Below are 24,148 nucleotides of genomic sequence, written 5' to 3'. Positions count from 1 at the left end.
GGGACAACGCAGAGCGCAGCAAGATCGCCCCCGAGTCATCATTGTTAAAATTCTAAATTTCGTCCACAAGGAAGCGATTTTGCAGGCGGTACGCAGCGGTAAGACTCTCACCTTTGAGGGTAAGAAGATCCTCGTCTTCCAGGACTTTTCTGCGGCCCTCTCTGCCCAACGGCGCACGCTCTCCCCACTCTGTGCGCAGCTGCATAACCTGGGACAGCGTGCAGTCCTCGTTTACCCAGCCAAAGTCAGGGTTTCGGCTCCCAATGGTCCTCGATGGTTTTCCACGGCGACGGAGCTACAAGAGTACATCGCGACGTTGGGCAAGCCGGCGCCGGGGAGCTGAAGGACTTTCTGCCGCGAGATTGCCGGCGGCACGAGAAGAGGCGCGGCGCATTTTTTTTTTTTTTTCCTTTCTGTCCGTGGTTTTCGCCATGTGGGAGTCTTTGATGGCGATGAGACTTGGCGGTTTACCTAGTCGGCGTTTTGTGCATGGAAATGTTTTTCTGGCTGTTGCTATGCGCTGGACAATATTCTACCCGACACAGACACACGATGTTTGTAGCCTCCTTTTTGGCAGACGGGGGGGCGGCGCGAAGTGCTTATTATATTTTATTAATGTTGTTGAGATTGAATCGTATAGATTTTGTTCCCGTAGCAACTGTGTTATATGCAGCGAAATTACACATGGCGCCCACTGCTGTATTATAACCGGGATAGATGTAATGGGTTTCCAAGGGAGGAGAAAAAAGAAAAAAAAAAAAGTGTATTTTACTATACGGTTTGTTCTCTTTGCCTACAGGTTCTGTTGTATGCTGGTTTAATTAAGGCAGGATTCTGAAGACAGATCAGTGCCCGGAGCTCAAGTGGGGGTGCATCATTTTGTTGTCTAGTCTCTGTCTTTTTCCCAGATGTTACTGCTTAAGTTTCAATAATCTGCACGCTACGCTCGAAAGTTTCATCAGGTTCTTTATTTCTTCTGGGATCTGAGATGGGGTTGGAGGGAGGGGGGGAGGTCTAGAGTGTCGGAGGTGACTCATTTGGACGGGGGTAACATGAATGCGGTATGGGGAGTGGGGGAAGGGGGAGGAGGTGGGAGGGAGCGCGTTAATGGGGTTGAGGGATGGGGATTAGGTAGGGACGGAGGATTGGAAACTGAGGGTAAAGAATGGGGAAGACAGGGCAGGGGTGGGGGGGTGGTAGGGATGGGAAAAGGTACACTTCCTGGGTTGCTTCATGCTACATGTGCAGTGGGGGATCAGGTGCTGGGGGGGTGGTCCTTGCTGGGACGGCCGTCCCCCCTTCTACTATGGATTGATGTTCCTGAGTTACTCTTCAACACTGTGATAAATGGCTAGTCGGGGACCTGTTTTGATATCCTGGAACGTTTGTGGTATTAACTCTCCCATTAAAAGAGCCAAGATTTTGTGGGCCCTAAAACGGAAGTCTGCAGATGTAGCTTTCCTTCAAGAGATGCATCTGACAGACAGTGAACATGCTAAATTACGTCAGGGCTGGGTGGGCACGGTACATTATGCATCGGCGAGCTCCAAGTCTGCAGGGGTGGCCATTTTAATTCGCAAGAATCTTCCCTTTACGGTATTGAACGAAATTAAAGACCCTAATGGTCGGTATTTAATCTTAGAGGTGGAACTAAGTCACACTCCCTTGGTGTTTTGCTGTGTTTACGCCCCTAATGCTCAACAATCCCCCTTTTTTCAAGCCCTACAGAAAGTGCTTTTACCTTACCTTGACAGAGCTATGGTGGTTGGGGGTGACTTTAATGCCTTAAGGGATCCAGACTTAGATAGGATATCCACAGCTATGCCACGGGGCACCCGAAATGGGGCCTTCCGTGCTTTGGAAGACTCCCTGCATCTGATTGACTCATGGAGAACTCTCCATCCACTGGAAAAAGATTTCACACACTTATCGAGGGCACACGCGACTCAGTCGCGTATTGACTATTTTTTGGTCAGTGCTCATTTTTTTTCCAAGGTTGCGGCGGCTGAAATTGGGGACTTCATTCTCTCTGATCATGCCCCTATCAGCTTGGAATTGATAGCAGTAGACAAGGCTGTTTCGGTGAAACACTGGCGTTATCCATACTATTTGGCGGAGGATTCGTCCTTTCATGGGTTCCTAAAGGAAAGATGGGCGGATTTCGCGAAACTGAATGCTCAGCATAGCGAGGACCCTATTTTGTTTTGGCAAACCGCAAAGGCGGTTTTAAGGGGTGACATCATCTCATATTTAGCATATCAGAGGAAATCTCTAGACAAGAGGCTGTTGTCCCTTAGTGCACAGCTCCAGAGGGCGAAACAGGTCTTGGTGCGGCAGCCTTCTTCGTCGCATAGGGCTTCTTTCATCGCCTTGCAATCTGCAGTCAACTCCTTGTTACATCAAAGGGCAAAGAAGAGTGTTCTTTACTATCAGTTCCAGCTATATAAATTTGGGAACAAGCCGGGGAGAATGATGTCAAATTTGGTAAAATCGGCCAGGAAATCTCGATACATTCCGGCTATCAAATCAGGGGGAGGCCAAGTAGTTAACCCTACTTCGGAAATTCTAGCTGCCTTTCACTCTTATTACTCTGCTCTTTATGAGTCTGATGGCTGGAATTCCAGTGCATGGGAAGCTTTTCTGCACCGTATTAATTTTCCTTCCATAACGGTAGGGCAACAGCGGACTTTAAATGAGCCTATTACGTCTGGGGAAGTTCGTTTGGCTATTGCTAAGGCAAAAAAATTGAAAACGCCGGGCCCAGATGGTTATAGCTCGGAATTTTATAAATGTCTCGCGGAACCCCTTACAGATCTCTTACCGTTGGTCTATAATGCTTTAATTGTTCAAGGTTCGTTCCCCGCTTCTGCCAATAGGGCACATGTCACCCTTATTCTGAAGCCCGGGAGAGATCCGCTCTTACCAGCGTCTTATCGCCCCATTTCCTTATTAAATGTTGACCACAAGCTATTAGCCAAAATTTTGGCTGACCGCTTGGGCGATATTTTACCACAATTGATCAGCCCAGGGCAAGTGGGGTTTGTCAGGAAGCGGTATGCGCTCACCAATATTAGACGGGTAGTGGCGGCTATGGCGTTGTGTCAACGCTCGGATACGCCTTTCCTTATAGCTAGCCTAGATTCGGAAAAAGCTTTCGACAGGGTAGAGTGGGGCTATTTGTTTCGTCTGCTCCCCTTAATGGGGTTTGATGGCTTTTTTCTTCAAGCAATACAGCTTCTCTACCATGATCCAGTAGCCCTGCTTTTGGTGAACGGGATGTTATCTGCTCCTTTTCCGGTACTGCGCGGTACGCGTCAGGGCTGTCCACTTTCCCCCCTGCTGTTTCTACTAACCATGGAACCCCTGTTATTAGATTCAGGAATCTCCGCTTATTCGAGGTGTACAGTTTCATGTTGGATCTCAGAGGGAGATTTTCAAATATGCTGCCTTTGCAGACGATGTTTTAGTCTTTCTTACTGCTCCGCAACGCTCGTTGCAGTTGCTTTTGGATCTTTTTCACGACTTTGGGTCCTTCTCAGGCCTGCGAATAAATTGGGACAAGTCCGAGGCACTGGTATTTCCGCCGGAGTTTCGGGAGACATGGCCTGGTCTGTTTCCTTTGCGGTGGGCTGGACCTGCGATTAAATATCTGGGGATATATCTGTCCGTTGATTTAGCTACCATCTACTCCCTGAATATATCAGGTCTGCTTACGCGTACACGAGACAAATTGAAGCAATGGCGGGACCTTCCGTTATCCTTGGGGGGGCGAATTAATCTGTTTAAACTGATTCTGTTACCCCAATGGTTGTATGTGCTGCAGAACTTCCCCTGTGTGCTTAAACGCAGTGACTTGCAGACCATAGACGCTCTCATGCGTGTCTTTCTCTGGAGGGGAGGAAAAGCCCGCATCCCATTGAAGTGGCTAAAGTTAAGATGGGGTTCCGGGGGAATGGGGGTTCCGGATCTTTTCCGATACAATGTAGCGGCTAATTTAAGACTTGTAAGGGATTGGTTGCTGGAGGAATCTAAATTTGTGAGTTATATAGCGGAAAATACATTGGTAGCCCCGTTCGACCTTAAATTTGTGCTTATGTGCACTAGTCAGGCTCTTCCCAGTGCGTTATCACAGCATCTTTTGATTAGCCCGATCAGGAAGGCTTGGCGATTTCTGACTAAGCATTTACGCATTCCGCTACAATGTGCATGTCTGCTGCCATTCCTGGGAAACCCTGATTTCTCCCCTGGGTCTGACTCCCGTGGGTTTCGAGAGTGGAAATCAAAGGGTGTGGTTCAAGTGGGACACGTGCTGGATTCCACGGGTGAAATATTTACTTTTGAGGTGTTTCGGGATTTATATGGGCTATCCAGAAGTCATTTATTTAGTTATATACAAGCCAGGCACTACATACGCTCATTACCCTTCTTCAATCAATCGCCCGGCCACATACAAGCCCTTAATGGTTTCCTTCACCTTGATAATAAACGAGAGGCCTCTCTGTCAATGTTTTATCAGAAATTGCTCCAAGGTCTGGCTACCGATACTGTGCAGGTTTCAGTGGCTCGCTGGGAAAGGGATGGGGATTTCATAATACCAATAGCTGCTTTTACTGCCTGTATGAAAAACTTGATTAAGGTTACTGGTAATATGTATTATCGGGAAATGCAGCTCAAATTTCTGCGCAGAGCATATGTCACTCCCCAAATTGCCTTTCAGGCAAAAATTTCCACATCGGCGACATGCCCGCGGTGTGCCTCGGCACTCGGGACTATGTCTCACGTATTTTGGACTTGTCCACATATTCAAAAGTTTTGGGGCAAGATTGTGGGATATCTGAGCCAGCTTCTGCACATAAATCTCCCACGCTCTCCTTACATGCTTTTATTTGACTGCATTCCCCGCCCGCTTGTTCGGGGTTTTGGCCCCCGGTTGTTTTTGAAGAAAGCAGCTGCGGTGGGGAAAAAAGTTATATTGCTTCACTGGCGGGAGGCGGAGATCCCATCTATTTGGACTTGGCGGATACATCTTCATCGCATGATGCAAATGGACAACTTGGATTCGAAAGCATGCCCGAAACGGCGTCGTCGGTTCCTGCAGATTTGGGACGCATACCTGCAAGCGTTACCACATCGTTCCCGAAGTTTGATACTTAACGACTGACTATAGAGTGTAACCATTGATCTGTCGGTACGTGTATGTTCGGTGAGAGTGACTGGAAGACTATATGGAAGTGGCCTTGGGATAGGGGTTGGGGGGAGGGGGTGTGTGTATAAGGGAGGGGGGGGGACAGGGATGGGAGGGAGGGAATGGGGGGTGGACAAAGATGTTGGGCGAGAGGTGGTGGGATTCCCAGGACTTTCAATGTTGATGGGGCGATACATGGACAATAGCGTCTCTGATTAAGTTTTGTGTTTACCCAATGTTTGATTGTTTATATATCTTTAGGGGAATTAAAGATAATATTCAGGTTTGTGGGAGGTTGGGGGAGATGTATACTTATAAATGAGCAGAATCTTGGCTGTTTATTGTACTTTGGTCTGCGGCTGTGGACGTGTCAACACAGTGGGGACCTGGTGTATTTCATTTTGCTCAATAAAATCATTTGAACATAAAAAAAAGAATACTGACATATTCTGTACAAATTGGAATTACATTGTTAATGTGGGAAAGCATTTTTACAAGGCTGCAGAGGAAGTGCTACTGTCTCTTTCAAAGTGGCTTTCACCATAAGAAAGTGTAGCCAGTGGTCTTTTTCACAGCAAAGTGGTTTTGTCACATTTCCCTCTCATAACTTGTGCTTGGGTGAAACAACATGGATTGTTTAAGGTAGGTTTGCTGATTTGGCCATGGGAGGAAAAAGAAAAGATTGACAGTATTACTCTCAGCTTAATATGGGAGCTGTACAGCTGCTGCAGGGACCATCCTGAGATTCTCCATCCCCAAGGGATGAGGACTCTGGGAGGTGAATAAAACGGGTGCAGGGAAATAACCCATTGTGAGAAGAGTGCAGGGCATTACTTGAGAGTCTGTGGCACCTGCTGGGCACAACACATTTCTGTTTTTGAACTTTGTCGAATTTATTTTTGTCTATCCTTCTTATCTACCCAATGGTCCCTTTTATGACAATTGCCATTCAGTAAAACTCAAATATCACCCTCCAGAGTCCCAAAATAATGAGTGTGATTTGACTCTAAAAAAAAAAAAAAAAAAAAAAAGATGCATCTGGCCAAAAAAATGACAAGCATCCCAAAGACATACAGTATATGTAGCAGACTGAAAGAAGACCAGACCAAACACTTAAAGAGGTAATGACAAATTTAATACCCTTTTCCAGTGCCTGCTCTGAATTTCATTTCACTTCGCAGAACAAGAGGATATGTTCTTGTTATCCAAAAACCATTTTCAGCAAGGAGACATCTGCTAAATAACCAGACAGTAAAAAGAACCCCCAAACCCTAATCACAATAAAACTGGACACGTTTTAGCATACTGTACATGTCATTTTTGATCCTTGCTTCCCTTTGTCGTCTGATGGGATAAACTGGAAAGGGCTGGACACATGAAAGAGGGGGAAAAGCACATATGAAAATGTTATTAAATCAAGCTTTGTTTTATTTTATTCTGATTCCTGTTTTTGTGTGCCCAACATCTTTTGTACCTTCCCTGATTAAACCGAGGAGAATATCTGTGCGCAAAAGAGGCATTTTTGCATGCTTCGTAACAAAAAATCCATATCTTTTTCAACGTGGTTGTGAACAGTGAACCCTAAATGTCTTTTAGCCACAGGTGCTGCTAAGAATATACATTGTACACTAGAATGTCACATAATTGTGACAGAAGTGATGTTGCTCACACCCTCTATAACAGGTTTATGTACTGGCAATGTCATAATTTGACAGCCATAAATGATGCTTTTCTTTTTTTCCTGCAAGTAGCTCAGTATTTCATTTTTCTGAGCAATGAAATCCTAACCTGGGGTTTGGTTTTTTTTTTTGCTCACGGTGGTGGATTGCATTCCTGCCCAGGAACATTCAATCCATCTGGCAGTTTCGTTCCCAGTCAGATAATACCACACATATCTATGCAACATACAAGCTCCTGTCAAGCAGCAGTGAGCTGTCTCCATGAGACAGCTGTTTCACACAAGGGCTGCATTGTCTGGGATCATTTTACTTCTCGTGGTGGCGGGGGAACAAAACATTCCATCAGCTGCCAGGCCTCCGAAGAAACCCAGAGCGCTACAGTTTTCATCACTGCGCTATAAAGTACAACAAAACAAGAAACCACAAGAAAGGGTATTCTGGTTTATCGGAATATTAAAATGCAGACACTCCCCACTCCCTCTGACATTCTTGTAGTTAAAATGAGTACAGCGGCTTTGTTTCTTGGCATATTGGAAAACCCAGCTCGAGCATGTGCCGATGAGATACAGCTCTTTTTTTTTTTTTTTTTCAAAATACAGAACAAATCCTATTCTCTTTCTATAGTCAGAACTCTTGATACTTTGTATTTTTAATGGCCAGCAGAATTTTTCTGCCTATTGGTTAAAAGAAAAACGTACACTGGGGCCGATATAATAAGACTCGTGCTGAAATAGCACTATTTTTCAGTGCGTATATTTTTTAGCGCATGTGGCTACAACAGGCGGCTCCACAGGATGTAATAAGTGGATGGCATGCAAATGAGATAGGTGCAAAAAAGAAAAAAAACCCATGAAGGGGCAATTACACGCTCCAATATCTGTGCAAGCCCCAATGCAGAAAGCTGCAGGAAAAACATGCACTAAAATTATAGGCGCTAATAAAAAAATGTTGTAGAGTTCAAACACGGGCAAGTGATCAAAGTCAACAAAATATGAGAAGTATGTGAGGAGAGGTTGAAGGATCTGAATGTGTACACCCTGGAAGAAAGGAGGTGCAGGGGAGATACGAGCCAGACCTTCAGATACCTGAAAGGTTTTAATGATGCACGAACTTCAAACCTTTTCCATTGGAAAGAAAACAATAGAATTAGGGGTCACAAAATGAAACCCCACACGGATGACTCAGAACCAACGTCAGGAAATATTTGTTCACAGAGATGGTAGTGGATGCCTGGAATGCCCTTCCAGAGGAGGCGGTAAAGACAAAAACAGTCAAAGGGGCATGGAATAAACACCTTGTATCTCTAAACGTTAGAGGACGGAAATGAAGAAAAGCACGCAGGGGGGTAACTTGCTGGTGTGGCATTTACTACCCTTAACATAAGGCATGGAGATTCCTATCCTTAATCAATAAGCCTTGATGCTTTTAATGCAACTGCAACATCGTTATGGCCTTTACCATCAGGGGGGGGAAAGGGGACTTATAACAACCAAAAGGGCCCCAACTTTTACAGTCTGGGGTATTGATATGCAGACATAATAGAAAAAGCACAGGACTGCTTCTATGACTAAGTCTACAAGCAAAGCACGTCAAGCAGCACTGTCTGAATTTTTATGAAAACATTTTCATTAAAAAATTTTGCTAGCAGAAATTTTTAGGGGTTATCATAAGGCCTGGGGATAACTGCATAGAGCGGCAGTTACTGCCCTTAAGAGAAACATGGGAGTGACTTGCACAGAGTGGCGGTTACTATCTTAAAAAGCTTGCTGGGCAGACCGGATGGACCATTTGGTCTTTTTCTGCCGTCATTAATATGCCTATATGTTACTAAATGGTATGTTGTTTAGAAATGAAACTGCACCCCAAAGGTAATTTCGCTTTGGGTTCTTTCGAGATCAGGGCACACATTGCACACCTTTCATGCGGTAAAGTGCCCATTAGTTCCTTGCACATGTCGTTGGTGTGGGTAAAGGTAAATATGCAATCAGGACTATTTACAGTTGGCATGGCTTATTCTGAGGTATATTCTGATGTATATGCACTCAAATATGCAGCAGAGTTGGTATGGCTTATGTATCTCACACACTTAACTCCTGCCCTGACAAACCCGCTTAAAAATACTCTCATTAACCGATCACCTTGCTAGCGTGGCACCCTGCATTGACCATGAATAGATAATTGCCTCTTTTAAATGCCATTTGCATGCATCCACGCAAAACCTGCCATGGGTTTTTAAGCGGGTTTGTGCGTGCGTATTTTCTGCACCGAACAAGCTATGACATACGTGCGGAAGATCAGTGCGGAAAACCACACACAATTACGTGTCCAAAAACCCATGGCAGGTTTTGCGCAACTTATTACATCGGCCCCAATATGATTTATGCTGAGTCACAATTTTTGTTTTTTTTTGTTTTTTTTTAAGGAAGAGTTGATTTTTTTATTTTTAGATAGGGACAGTCAGGACAGATGATAATCATATCCAAGTGGGTGTAAATGGGGCAGACCTCACCAAAGGTGTCTGCTTAGTCCCTACTAAGAAACTCAAATCAACTGAAGTGAGTGCAGATGCTACCAAAGTTAATACACAGCACAGAAATCCCAGCCATTTCATTAACATGGAACCTTCACTATTTTCCACTTACATCTAATTTTGTTAAAACAATCAAACAAACAAAACCAACATGCCCTTTATAAATATTATAATGGCCTTGACACACTAAACATTTGCACATGCTGGTTAAGTACTGTTTACACAGAGAGAGGCAAATTGCCTTGGTACGTTAAGCAAGGTTGAAGTGCACCTTCTTGGTTTTGAACTGCCTGCACCCTGTAGCTTCTTTTTTTTTTTTTTTGTGAAGGGGTGTGGGTGGTCCTGGCAGTTTCCGCCTGCACTGTTGGACTTCCAGCTCAATCAAACCCAGGGCTGGGATCCGGCACCACCAGCCCTCATTCGCAGCTACCCCGGAGATTTCTGTCCCCTTTTTATACTTCCCTCCCAACTGACTTAACCCAGGCATTGCAGACAGTCATCAATGGGGGATGAGGCATGCAGCAGGGTTACTTCCAGGACCCTGCAAACATGGATCCTGAATCCTGGCACTCTGTGTTGCCATTGTACAATGACTAAGACTTCATCCCCCTTCTCCCCAATTTGCTGTGAACATTTCCCTCCTCACAGTCTCTCCAGTCCGGGCCAGCAAGGGGAAAGGAAAAGCCGAGCATGGAATTGAACCCAGGAACTCTGTTTGGCGACCTCCTGGATGGCCACTAGATGGTCCCATGTCCCCACCAAAGGAATTAGTCAGCTAGAAGGCGATACCACTTATCAGCACCTCCCTCAGAGGCATGTCTGAAATTTATTTTTATTTATTTATTTAGAGTTTTTATATACCGGCAATCATGAAAACATATCTTGCTGGTTTACATAGAACGGGGGTGCAATAAATACATAGAACTTAAAAACATAGAACCAGAACTGAGGTGACAGAAGGTACAGTTACATTTAACAATGGAGGCCAAACTTGGAGAAGGAAAAAGAGAAGAGAGGATAGAAATGGTTAAACAATGTACAATTTAAATGTAGTATACAAAATAAATGTTATATACAAATGGTAAGGTGTTTTGGGAGTCATTGGGTTGTGTCCGGAAAAGCTTGCTTGAATAACCAAGTCTTAAGTTTTTTCCTAAAAGTTGGGAGGCAGGGCTCCTGTCTGAGGTCTGTAGGAATGGAATTCCACAGTAGAGGGCCAGCTGTGGAGGTGGCACGATCTCTTAGGGTAATGTGTTTGGTCGTTTTCACTGGGGGAACCAGGAGGGAACCTCTGTAAGCATCTCTGGTAGGTCTAGTAGAGTTATGTACTTGGAGCGGGAATTGGAGATCGAGAGTGGTGAGTTGATGAATAGTTTTATAGGTGATAGTTATGGCTTTATACATGATGCGGAAGTATACGGGTAACCAATGAAGCTCTTTCAGGACTGGTGAAATGTGGTCTCTTTTCCTTGCGCCTGTCAGGATACGGGCAGCTGAATTTTGAACCATGTGTAGTGGTTTGGAGTAGGATGAAGGTAGACCTAGCAATAGGGAATTGCAGTAGTCCAGTTTCGAAAATATGACTGCTTGGATGATCGTTCTGAAATCTTGAGCGTGGAAAAGAGGTCTTATCCTTTTCAGGACCTGGAGTTTATAGAAGCAGTCTTTGGTTGTTTTGTTGATGTGGGCCTTGAAGTTTAGCCGGTTATCTATTATCACTCCTAGGTCTCTGGTTTGTGTGGTAAGAAGATTGGTAGGAAGTATACTGTTGTTGGTGTTGTTTTCAGGCGAGATGAGCAGGATCTCAGTCTTGGAGGAATTTAAGATGAGGTGTAGACTGTTGAGTAGTTGTTTGATTTTTTGGTGGCATGATTCCCAGTAGACAAGAGTATTAGAGTATGTGTCTTTGATAGGGATGATGATTTGAATATCATCTGCGTATAGGAAAAACTTTAGATTGAGGTCGGTGAGAAGTTGGCATAGAGGGAGAAGGTAAATATTGAATAGAGTCGGAGATAATGAGGAGCCTTGAGGGACTCCTATGGCAGAGTCAAATCTTGAGGATTCCTTGTTTTGGAGTTTGACTTTGTAACCTCTATTGTTGAGAAAGGTTTTAAACCAGGAAAGGACGGTGCCGCAGATTCCTATGGATGACAACTGGTTTAGGAGGATGGCGTGGTTGACAGTGTCGAACGCTGCAGATAGGTCTAGCAGGATCAATAGGAATGAGTTTCCTTTGTCGAGGCCCAATAGGAGATGGTCTGTCAAAGAGATAAGGAGAGATTCTGTGCCTCGATTTTTTCGGAATCCGTGTTGTGGGGCGAAGAGGAGGTTATTGTCTTCGATGTAGTTTGAAAGTTGAGAGTTGACTAGTTTTTCCATGATCTTAGCGATGAATGGGAGGTTAGCTATGGGGCGGAAGTTGTTGGGGTCCTTCGGGTCAAGGTTTGGTTTCTTTAGGAGTGGTGAGATTGAGGCCATTTTGAGATCATCTGGGAAGGATCCTTGGGCTAGAGAGCAGTTGATGATGTTTGTCAATGATGTGGCTATTGAGTCTGGAATAGATAGGAGTAGTTTGGTGGGGATGTGGTCTGCAGGATGAGACGAAGGTTTCATTCTTCTCAGGATGGTTTGTATCTCAGTGGAAGAGACGGGCTCAAAAGTGTTTAGGCTGGAGTTTATGATGGACGGGTGTTGATATGTCGGGAGGGCATCCGTTGAATTGGAAGGCAGTTGAGTTAAAAGATTGTTGATTTTATTTTGGAAAAACTGGGCGAGTTCTTCAGCTTTGGATTGTGCCATGTCGCCGGGGATTTCTCGCGGTATGGTTTGAGTGAGGCTGGATACATAAGCGAAGAGGGCTTTAGCATCAAAGACCAGGTTGTGAATCTTAGATGCAAAATAATCTTTTTTTGATTTTGAAGTGAGGGCTTTGTATTGGTATAGTGTGGATTTGTATGATGAAATGGTGAAGTCACAAGGAGTTTTACGCCAAGTCGCTTCTTTCTTTCTTAAGCTTTGTTTTAGTTTTCTGAGCTCGTTGGTGAACCAAGGTTGTCTGTTGGAGGCATTGGTGTGAGATTTTTTTGTAGTTGAAGGGCAGAGCTTATTTGCTATATTTTCTGTTATATTGTTCCAGGAGCGAATGGCAGTGTTTGGGTCGGTGAGATCTAATAGAGGGAGCTGTGACTCCAACAGGTTGTTAAGATCATCTGGGGAGCATCGCCTCCTGTAATGGAATGAAGGTGAAGGGATGTTAGGAGTGGTGGTTTCTTTCAAAGCGAAAGAGGTAGAGATAAGAGAGTGGTCCGACCATGGTACTTTTTTGATCTTCAAATTTGATGTGGTCGTAATGCCTTTGTTACTGAAGATTAAGTCCAGAGTATGCCCCGCTTTGTGAGTGGGTTGGTTGACTAATTGTTGGAATCCCATTGCTGACAGGGCTGTGAGGAGGGTTACGCAGCTATTAGATGGTGAAGGATTGTCTATGTGCAGATTGAAATCTCCTAAGATGATTGCTGGAGAATCCAGGTCGATGAGTGTGGTGGTGATTTCGAGGATTGGGGAGATGTCTGCTTCTAAGAGCCCTGGGGGGGCGTAGACAAGAAGGATTTGAAGATGTTTGGATGTGAAGAAACCGACTTCCAGTTTTGTGTTAGAAGTGAATGGGTGTTGGGTGAAATTAAGGCTTTTTTTGGTAGCTAGAAGGATTCCACCTCCTCTTTTTTTCAGTCTCGGGAGTGAGAAGAAGTCGTAGGTCGACGTAGGGAGTTGGTTTATTAAAGCTGTATCTGAGGGCTTGAGCCATGTTTCTGTTACAGCGCAAATATCTGGCTTGGCGTCGGTGAGATAGTCATTGAAAATAAGGGATTTTTTTGTTAGTGATTGGGCATTGAAGAGTGAGAGTGAAAAGAAGGTGAGGCCTAACAGCTGGGTGATTGGTGCAATCAGAATGGGGGTGAGTGATTTTAAGTTGTTGTGAAGGGCTTGTCTGGTGGATGGTCTTTTAGGTAGGAGGCGGTGTTGCAACGTTGGTATTGGAAGAGCTGGAGACATTATGGATGGTTAGCTGGCTGTCGCTGTGAGTAGCTGGGGGGCCGATGGGGCGAGGCTCGGATGAGAGGAAATTAGTTGGGAGGTTGGGGCTCTGGAAGAACGCTGGTTAGCTGCTTGCTGGTTAGCTGCTTGCCGGAAGAACGCTGGTTAGCTGCTTGCTGGAAGAATTCAGGATGAGTGCAGGATGGTTGTTTGTAGGATGAGCGCAGGATGGTTGTTTGTAGGATGAGCGCTGGGTGGTTGTTTGTAGGATGAGCGCTGGATGGTTGTTTGCAGAGTGCTGGAAGTTGTTTGCAGAGCGCTGGATGGTTGTTTGCAGAGCGCTGGATGGTTGTTTGCAGAGCGCTGGAAGTTGTTTGCAGAGCGCTGGATGGTTGTTTGCAGAGTGCTGGAAGTTGTTTGCAGAGCGCTGGAAGTTGTTTGCAGAGCGCTGGATGGTTGTTTGCAGAGCGCTGGATGGTTGTTTGCAGAGTGCTGGAAGTTGTTTGCAGAGCGCTGGATGGTTGTTTGCAGAGCGCTGGATGGTTGTTTGCAGAGCGCTGGAAGTTGTTTGCAGAGCGCTGGATGGTTGTTTGCAGAGTGCTGGAAGTTGTTTGCAGAGCGCTGGATGGTTGTTTGCAGAGCGCTGGATGGTTGTTTGCAGAGCGCTGGATGGTTGTTTGCAGAGCGCTGGAAGTTGTTTGCAGAGCGCTGGATGGTTGTTTGCAGAGTGCTGGAAGTTGTTTGCAGAGCGCTGGATGGTTGTTTGCAGAGCGCTGGATGGTTGTTTGCAGAGTGCTGGAAGTTGTTTGCAGAGCGCTGGATGGTTGTTTGCAGAGCGCTGGAAGTTGTTTGCAGAGCGCTGGATGGTTGTTTGCAGAGCGCTGGATGGTTGTTTGCAGAGTGCTGGAAGTTGTTTGCAGAGCGCTGGATGGTTGTTTGCAGAGCGCTGGATGGTTGTTTGCAGAGCGCTGGAAGTTGTTTGCAGAGCGCTGGATGGTTGTTTGCAGAGTGCTGGAAGTTGTTTGCAGAGCGCTGGATGGAGGGTGAGCACTAGTCGGGTGCTGGTGGGGTGCTGCTTGGGGAAAGCGAGGGGCGAACCGAAGGGGCGAAACAAAGGGGCAGGCCCCTTTGTCGCGCTCCTTCGTGCGCGCGAAATGGACCCTTTTTCCTATAACTGGGGGCTAAGAGTAGATGGGGTGTAGTTTTTTTGAGATAGCTCTTGGAGAATAAAGAGTGCTGTTACTTTTCTTTCTTAAATGAGGTCTATTTCCTTCACTCTTTGAAACCTACTGATTATGGGAAATCTTCCTCTTGGAGATGGCCATCCTCCGGATCCAGAGGCCAGAACACTGAAGACCAGCTCCCTTCCAGGTCAGAGAAAGACTGCAGTGACAGCAGCACCCCAGAAGAGTTTTTCAGGACAGCTGAGTGAAGATTTGTTTTCTCCTTTGTTTGAAAGAATGTTTTTGACACCCCTCCTCTCCATTGGAGTCTGGGCTCTATAGCCCTGGTCTTTCTCAGCTACAGATTTTTCCACCTGAGAGGTCCTCAGAACTGAGTTTTGGAGAAAGAAGGAAGAAAAGCAAAATTGGAGATGCACCACTGGTGCAGGCTAAGTGAAAGAAAAAAACAATCTTGGACTCAGGTAGGACTTTTCCATGTTCTAAGGGAATAACACGCAGAGTAGGAATCTCCCTCCGTAGGCTGGGATTCTTATACACTCAGTGCAGGAGTGGTAAGAAATTGCCCGGAGAACCTAAGCTCAAACACTTACACAGAGAGAAGAGGACATCCAGCTGTAATTTCATTTTATTGATGATTGGACATTGATTCAATTTTTGAAGAAATCAGTAAAATATTATTTGAACACCCAGTCCTGCGTCCAGCTCATCTGTCCCTATTCAGCATCACCCCAGTACATCATCTAATAACTAGCCACACACTGTATAGAGACTCATACCACCACCTGGGCCATAAGCATCAGCTTCCCCCCACAGAAAGGACCTACACCTTGGGGATAAAGGAGGAAGGGAAGATAATAGTGAAGTCAGTCCCAGAGATAAAAATGATTTTGTGTGCCTTTAGAAACTTTAATCTTCATGAAAAAAGGGTTACATCTGCATAGCATTGCACAGTACTAGCTCCGAGTCACTGGACCAACTCACCCTATGCATTCTATATTGAGCTGATGTCTCCAAAGCTGGTAAAAGATGTATTGAGTTAAATAAAATGGTATCAATTACAGCCTGTTTCTTGACTTTTATTTCTTTGAATGGAAGGAAAACAGCCAGTGGTTAACTCCAGGGAGCTCTAAGACTTTTACGGATACATCTCATGCTGAGGGTTGGTGAACTGCTACTACACAAGTCACAGGGCCTTTGCAGATAGAGCTTTGGGATGGAAAGGGCTTGGTCACTTTCTGTGTCTGCTTTATATTCATGTTTCCCAACTTGTGAGACAGACCTCCCATGTGACAAACGGCCACACATGCGGTCAGACATGGCCTAGCCTGGATCAGAGGCTGACACATAAGAACATAAGAACATGCCATACTGGGTCAGACCAAGGGTCCATCAAGCCCAGCATCCTGTTTCCAACAGTGGCCAATCCAGGCCATAAGAACCTGGCAAGTACCCAAAAACTAAGTCTATTCCATGTTACCGATGCTACCGTTACCATGTTACCGATGCTACCGTTACCATGTTACCATGATACCGTTACCATGTTACCATGATACCGTTACCATGTTACCGATGCTACCGTTGCTACCATGCTCAGCTCAGTTTCTCTCTGGAGCCGCAGGACTCACAGAATCAGCAGACTAAACAAATGGGAGGCAGAAGAGTGTGCATGCTCCTCCTTCCTGTAAGCTTCCTGCTTAGAGAGAACATATATGTTGAGAGGGTTTAGAGGAATGGTGGTAGAGGAAATGGGGAAGGAAGAATATGGTAGAAAGAGATGGAAAATAGGGATGTGGGGAGAGGAAGAGACATATGAGATTATGGGGAGAGAGAGAGAAGGGGAAAGGGATACGGAATGGAAGAGAGGAGAAGAGGGAGAGAACTGAACTTATGATGGAAGAAAGAAAGAGAATAAAAAGAGCAGTGAGAGGAAAGATTGAAAAATGATTTGGAGTTGGAAGTGTAGCATGAGAGACTTGAAGAGATGAAAGGAAGGAGATTGCCCCTACTTGTTTTCCTACTCCCCAGCACACCTTCTGTGACTTGCCTGACTGGGACTCTGATAAAGCACAAAACATTCATCAGCTGAGGCTTGGCTACTGAAAGATTGGGAACCACCGCTCTAGTTCACAATTAGTTAGCAGAAAGCTATGCTGTTGTGCTAAAGACAGACAAACATCCATACTGAGAAATCTCTGGGCCAGAGATGTGCAAAAGCAGTTGTGCTAAAGTGAGAACAGCAACACCTTGGCATCCTTCCTCCATGAAAATCACCTGCTGACGCACTTGCATTTTTTGTCATAGAATTTAATGGGAAAGGCAAGCAGCACAATAGAGATGTGAATCGGGACCAGAATCGGTTCGGTTCCGGTTCCGGTTCCGATTCAAATCTTATAATTTTTATCGTCCGGCCCGAATGGTTTTTTGTTTATCGGCTGCGCCCGATCCGATAAACAAAAAACCCACCCCGACCCTTTAAAACTGACCCCTTAGCCTCTCCCACCCTCCCGACCCCCCCAAAAACGTTTTAAAATTATCTGGTGGTCCAGTGGGGGCGCAGGGAGTGATCTCCCACTCTCGGGCCGTCTGCTGCGCTAATAAAAATGGCGCCGATGGTCCTTTGCCCTTACCATGTGACAGGGTATCTGTGCCATTGGCCGGCCCCTGTCACATGGTAGGAGCACTGGATGGCCGGCACCATCTTTAAAAATGGCGCGGGCTGACGAACATGCACACAAGTGCGCCCATGCGCTTGATTAAAAGTCACAGTCCCAGAGCACACTTGTAACAGTGTCCAGAGGGAATTGCAATTTGTACATCTCATTCAGGGGACTGTCATGGTTGTGAATGAAGGATAATAATCCCATAGCCCCAGTAGATGCCGGTTTTGATTGAGCTGAAAACTGCCAGATCAAAAAAAAGACAAATATCCTAAAGGACATTATTCTAACAAAACAGGCAAACAAGTCACTTTTTGGGGTTATGATTATTGCAAAAAAAAAAAAAAAAAAGACAAAATGAATTTCACTTTTTCCTGCCTTCTGACAAATAATTATCCCATTAAAATCCATAGTAAATAATTTAATGAAATTGTACATTCTGCAGAAAATTCACAAGACCTTTCTTTTATGTACATCCTTAGAAATTCTCCAGGGATGCCTCAGAGCTGGCTCTGGATCCCACATTATTTGCCTGCCTGTGGTTTAAACCCCCCCCCCCCCCCAACACCATCCTACTGGCAAGGGATTAAAAAAAATTAAAATAAAATAAACAATCTATATCCTTCTGATTTTTCCCTGGGCTTCTTTTGCTTTTCCCTTTAAAGAAGATGGAGGTTCCAGTTAAAGGAGCAGGTTGCTTTAATCAACAGAAATGGCTTTTGACTTGATGCTAACTTGTGTGTCACCTAGGGGCCATCATATGCGAATTTTGTTTTCCTTCCATGAGATGCCAGTACTTACTATGATCCGGCAGGTCATTTTCTTGCTCCTCTCTCTCCATCTGCAGACACCAGCCTTCCATGCGATCTTTCTCTGCCTGGAGCAGCTTCAGAAACCAGTGCCCATCCCTGTGACAGACAGACCTCTGAACAGCCTCCATTGGGTCCTCCGTGATGGAATCAATCCAAGGGTCCGGAGGGGGTAAAATGGAAGGGTCGAAATCGGCATCAAAGTCATCGTCTCCCAGGCAAGCGTGATAATGGTTTCCGGATCCTTGTATGCTAACAGTGGAGTTCCCGGAGTCTCGAGAGTGCCCACGTCTCAGCATTTGCTCGCCATACCAGCTGTCCCTCTCTTTCACTTCCATTGGGCTTCCAAAATGCTCACGGAGGTCCAGGTTGGCTTGCACGGCGGCCGTCACACTGTTAGATCGGGTCAACCTGCGATGGCTTGAAGAAGAAAAGAACATTAGAATTGTGCTGTCTTGGATGGTCACTGGCAAAATACATGCAGAACACATTACAGCTTTCTCTGCCAGTGGCTGCATGATACAGAATATTCATGGACACAGATTTTCGGAAATATGCCTGGTGAATGCTGGGCTCTTTAACATTGCCACACAGGGCTTCCCAAACCTGTACTGGGAACCCCACCGCCAGTCAGATTTTCAGGATATCCACACTGAATATGCATAAGATAAATTAGCATATGCTGGGTTTTCCAATGTGTGCAGATTTATCTCATGCATACTGATTGTGCATAGCCTGAAAACCCAGCTTGCAGTGGGTTCCCCCGGACAAGTTTGGAAAGCTCTACAAGATTCCTGAAAAACAGCTGATGCACTGGATGCAGTCCTTTTTTCCACTACAGAACTGAATGAGAAAAGTTGTGATGAAATGGGCACAAAAAATACAGAGAAAAATGTGCTCTTTTTGCTGCTTTTGCAAACTTCACTGTCTTTTTTTAAAATGGCAAACTGCTGCAAAACTTTTCTGGCTTTTACATAGGAATTCTCCTGCTGAAGTATACAGAGATTGCTTCGAGGATATGTATGGTGAAATAATCATGAAGCTATTTGTGAAGTGCAAAATTCACTCTTTGCATGTGCTTATTCATGGAATTATTTCCGTTAACATTTGCAAACAGGATGGCTCACTTTCTTTATTTTAAGCATTGCTGTTCATATTTTGGAACATTATTTTAGTGAGTACTAGGAAAACTCCTTTATATAAGTGTGCACCTTGTACAGATGCTGTACAGATATGCTCTGCAATAAATTGTTTTGCTTTCAAACAATGCCTTACCCAGAGAAAAAGATTTTAAAGAACTATCATGCTCTTTCCTCCAAATAATATTTCTGACTAAATATCTCCCATTTACGATGCAATATTGGCCAGCCATTATGATCCTCCTAATGAGCCTCTAAAATCATGCCATTGAATAATGACATCAATAGGTCCAACATCCAGCCACGGACCTTCACAGGAATAGACCCACTCTCTGGAACTCTCTCCTAGAGCTTTCCCAAATGCAGGACTACCTGCAATTCAGGAAGGTGTCAGGCTATGCCAGAAGTAGGCATCCTTTTTGAAGTGGTGTGCCAAGATTTAAATCAGGAGTAGGTAATTCTAATCCTCGAGTGCCATAAGCTGGTTGACAGCCTGATTCATGCAGTTCTTGAATATTATTTTAATTGACATTCATTTTCAGTTGAAATATTCAAGAGTTATTTAAAAAATATGATTGAAATTGATGTTTTTCTCACATGAAAACAAAATTATAAAGAGGAGAAGAGAAAATGTCTCCAACTCCCTCCCCCTCCTTGCCAATACACCACCTATTAGAAAAACAGAACAGGCCAGGCTGCTATAAATCCCTACACAGAAACTGCATGGTAACTAGCAGAATACCTCATCTCAGTCATTCATGAGAATCTCACCAAACATAGAATAAAGTGACCATAAAAAAGTATAAATAGAAACATGCAAGAACTGAACTGGAAACTGCAACAAGCCAAACTCTGTATGCAGTGCAACAATGGAAAAATAGGAACACTACCAGACCTCATAAAATATCAAACAACAAAATTAAAAAATATGAAATATCAATCACAATAGTAAAGTCATACCAATAAAAAGAATACATATTTCAAAACAGCTGACAAATAGAATAATATCCAATAATTAAAAACGCATAAACATATTATTTTACATTTCCAAACATCAATAAATATTTCTAAACAGCAGACATCAAATGACACCAAATAAAACTTCTAAGAATCAAAACATAAATACTCTCCATACCTGGGAACTTGATTTCCAGTCATCCTGAGATTGTCATAAATTAGCTGGAGTGGGGAAGGGTGCACACAAACTTTTTCTTCTCTCTCTCTCTCTCTCTCTCTCTCTCTCATATATACACACTCTCCAACACATACACATGCTCTCTCTTTCTCCCACATGCAATCACACTCTCTCCCTCCCTCTCACATGCCACGTTTTGGGTACTTGACCGGAACGGCATGGAGGTGAGCATGGTGGTTAGTGGGAGCAGCCTGCGGACTGAAGAATATAACAAAGGCCTCTGGTTCACCCGTATAAGCTTCTTCAGGGGAATCTCGAAAAGCCAAGACTGCATAAATTCAACCCAGGTATGTAATGGTTTGTTGCTTTATGAAATTCAAATCAAAAATTGGAATATAGCACATTTTGAATCATAAGCCATAATTGCAGATTTGGTAATGTTCATGTGCACCAATAAAGTTGGTTTGACTTGAACAGTGGGCTCATATATAGTAAGCTTCTATATATTTCAGCTGGGTGTTTGGAGGATTTGCCATTGCAAAAAGCAATTTTCTGTGCTTCACGGTAAGAGTTAGATATATAATCCACAATTGGGGCTTTATACTAATTACGTAATTTCTCAATAAGTATTTATAAAATTTAGTACAAAAACTATGGGCCGGATTTTAAAAGGGTTACGCACACCAGGCCTATTTTAAAAAGGCCCAGCGACGCGCATAAAGCCCTGGGAAGCATTTAAGTCCCGGGGCTTTACTAAAGGGGCGGTCTGGGGGTGGGGTGGGGGCGGGGCCAGAGGTCTCCGACACAGCGGCCACTGCCACTGTGTCAAAGGATCACATGCCAGTGAACGCAACTTGTGCCTGCCCAGAGTCAGGCGCAAAAGATAAAATAAAAATTTGGGGGGGGTTAGAGTAGGGGAAGGGGGAGAAAAGGTTAGGGGAAGGGGTGGGAAGGTCAGGTTAGGTGGAAGGGAATGGGGGAAGGCAGCACGGCTCGGCGCGTGCAAGGTGCACAATTGTGCACCCTCTTGCGCGCGCCAACCCCTGATTTAATAACTTGCGCGCGCAAGTTATAAAATCAGGTGTACATGTGCGCGCACCAGCTAGCGCGTGCACATGTGTGCCCGCACGCACCTTTTTAAAATCTACCCCTATATGTTTCTGTTATAGCAACAACATGCACTCTAAGGTAGGTGTTCTCTACCACCTCTACAAATTGTCATTCAGGTTTCATTTTAATACAATTTAAAAAGTTTTTTTCTAGGTGTGATAAATCAGTACTGAGTGTAATACTGTTTTTTATTGGTAACTTTACAGCTTTTGATTGAAAATGTGCTATGTCCCAATTTTCAATGTGATTTTCATAAGGTAACAAACCATTACATACCTGGTTTGAATTTCTTGCAGTCTTGGTTTTTCGAGATTCCCCTGAAGAAGCCCATATGGGTGAAACAGAGGCCTTTGTTGGGATCAAACATTTGAGGTTAAAAATTTGGACTTCACTAAAACTGTTGTACAGGTTTGAAATGGAATCATACATCTGGAAAACTATCTTTGCATTATAATTATGTGGAGGAAATAGATATGACCATATCACGCTATCCTTGATGGATTTACATTGGCTTCCGATAAAGCAGAGAATTGAATATAAAATTTTGTGTATCATACACGAATTGTTAAACTGCGACCAAACTGAATGGCTAAATGCCTCCTTACATCTGTTGGGGAGATACCTGTTCCAGAGAAGGTCCGCTTCTTATAGTGCCTTCCATAAGAACAACACATCTATCTGATGTTAGAGACTGAGCAATCTCAGTGGCAGGGCCTAAACTATGGAACTTGCTATCAGATGAGCTTTGACTCCAAAAAGATATCAAAATATTCAAAAAAATCCTTAAAACCTGGTTATTTAAAAAGGCTTATGAAAATTAAACACTATCAATACTATACAGTAGTCAGTCGTGATAATGTAAACTTTAAAGCAATGGACTAAGCAGCATTCTAGCAGTCAGATGCATTTTCCTTTAAACAATTCTTTTCCCTTTTCCCTTATTTTAATGTTTTCCCTTAAATACTTTGTTATTATTTTATTCATATTTTACCAAATTTTACCTTAAATTTTCTTTTTTTTGTTTCCACTATGCTAATTTTAAATTGTCTGTATTCTTATATTTTAAGCATAAATATTCTTAGTTTTTTCTTTATTTTAATTATATTTTAATGAACATAGTTTAATTGTTTAGCACTTGTTTTAAATAATTTTAAATAACTTTTGTAATGTATTTTGAATTTTGTATTTATGTATTGTACACCATCTATTTATTTATTGTACACCATCTAGATTGTTTTATATACCATCAATCTGTAAACAAACAAATAAATAAATAAATATAATTCTTAGTGGAGCACAGGATTTGGTGAGAGAGGTAACAGTGGTGTGGCCACTTGGCAATAGTGATCATAATATGATCAAATTTGAGTTAATGACTGGAAGGTGGACATTAAGTAAATCCAGGGCTCTAGCGCTAAACTTTCAAAAGGGAAACTTTGATAAAATGAGAAAAATAGAAGAAAACTGAAAGGAGCAGTTACAAAGGTAAAAAGTGTGCAAGAGGCATGGACATTGTTAAAAAATACCATCCTAGAAGCATAGTCCAGATGTATTCCACACATTAAGAAAGGTGGAAGGAAGGCAAAACGATTACCAGCATGGTTAAAAGGTGAGGTGAAAGAGGCTATTTTAGCCAAAAGATCTTCATTCAAAAATTGGAAGAAGGATCCAACAGAAGAAAATAGGATAAAACATAAGCGTTGGCAAGTAAAATGTAAGACATCGATAAGACAGGCTAAGAAAGAATTTGAAAAGAAGTTGGCCTTAGAGGCAAAAACTCACAGTAATAACTTTTTAAAATATATCTGAAGCAGAAAGCCTGTAAGGGAGTCAGTTGGACCGTTAGATGATCGAGGGGTTACTTAGAGAAGATAAGGCCATCGCGGAAAGATTAAACGATTTCTTTGCTTCGGTGTGTACTGAAGAGGGTGTTGGGGAGATGCCTGTTCCGGAGAAGGTTTTCATGGATAATGATTCAGATGAACTGAACCAAATCACAGTGAACCTAGAAGATGCGGTAGGGCTGATTGAGAAACTGAAGAGCAGTACTTCACCTGGACCGGATGATATATACTCCAGGGTTCTGAAGGAACTCAAAAATGAAATTTCAGATCTATTAGTTAAAATGTGTAACCTATCATTAAAATCATCCTTTGTATGTGAAGACTGGAGGGTGGCTAATGTAACCCCAATATTTAAAAAGGGCTCCGGGGCGATCTGGGAAGCTACAGACCAGTTGAACTGACTTTAGTGCCAGGAAAAATAGTGGAAAGTGTTCTAAAGATCAAAATCACAGAACATATAGAAAGACATAGTTTAATGGAACAAAGTCAGCATGGCTTTAGCCAAGGGAAGTCTTGCCTCATAAAACTGCTTCACTTTTTTGAAGGTTTAATAAACATGTAGATAAAGGTAAACCAGTGGATGTAGTGTATTGGATTTTCAAAAGGCATTTGACAAAGTTCCTCATAAAAGGCTTCTAAGAAAAGTAAAAAGTCATGGGATAGGTGGCAATGTCCTTTTGTGGATTACAAACTGGTTAAAAGACAGGAAACAGAGAGTAAGATTAAATGGACAATTTTTTCAGTGGAAAAGGGTATACAGTGGAGTGCCTCAAGGATCTTACTAGGATCTGTGCTTTTCGCTATATTTATAAATGATCTGGAAAGAAGTACGATGAGT

At 43.6% G+C, this 24,148-nt stretch overlaps 1 protein-coding gene across 1 annotated transcript in view; it reads right to left on the bottom strand.

Annotated features, from left to right (window-relative positions):
• The window catches only part of DLGAP1 (DLG associated protein 1), a 437,388-nt gene that overhangs the window by 47,866 nt on the left and 365,374 nt on the right, over positions 1-24,148 (bottom strand). Inside the window, 1 exon segment of the mRNA XM_029591059.1 lies at positions 18,075-18,502. Within this exon segment, the coding sequence (XP_029446919.1) occupies positions 18,075-18,502 (428 nt within the window).

Source organism: Rhinatrema bivittatum, chromosome 2 (genome assembly GCF_901001135.1).
Source record: "Rhinatrema bivittatum chromosome 2, aRhiBiv1.1, whole genome shotgun sequence".
Taxonomy (NCBI): domain Eukaryota; kingdom Metazoa; phylum Chordata; class Amphibia; order Gymnophiona; family Rhinatrematidae; genus Rhinatrema; species Rhinatrema bivittatum.
Note: the sequence above shows the minus strand (reverse complement) of the source record. Positions and strands in the feature narration are given on the sequence as shown.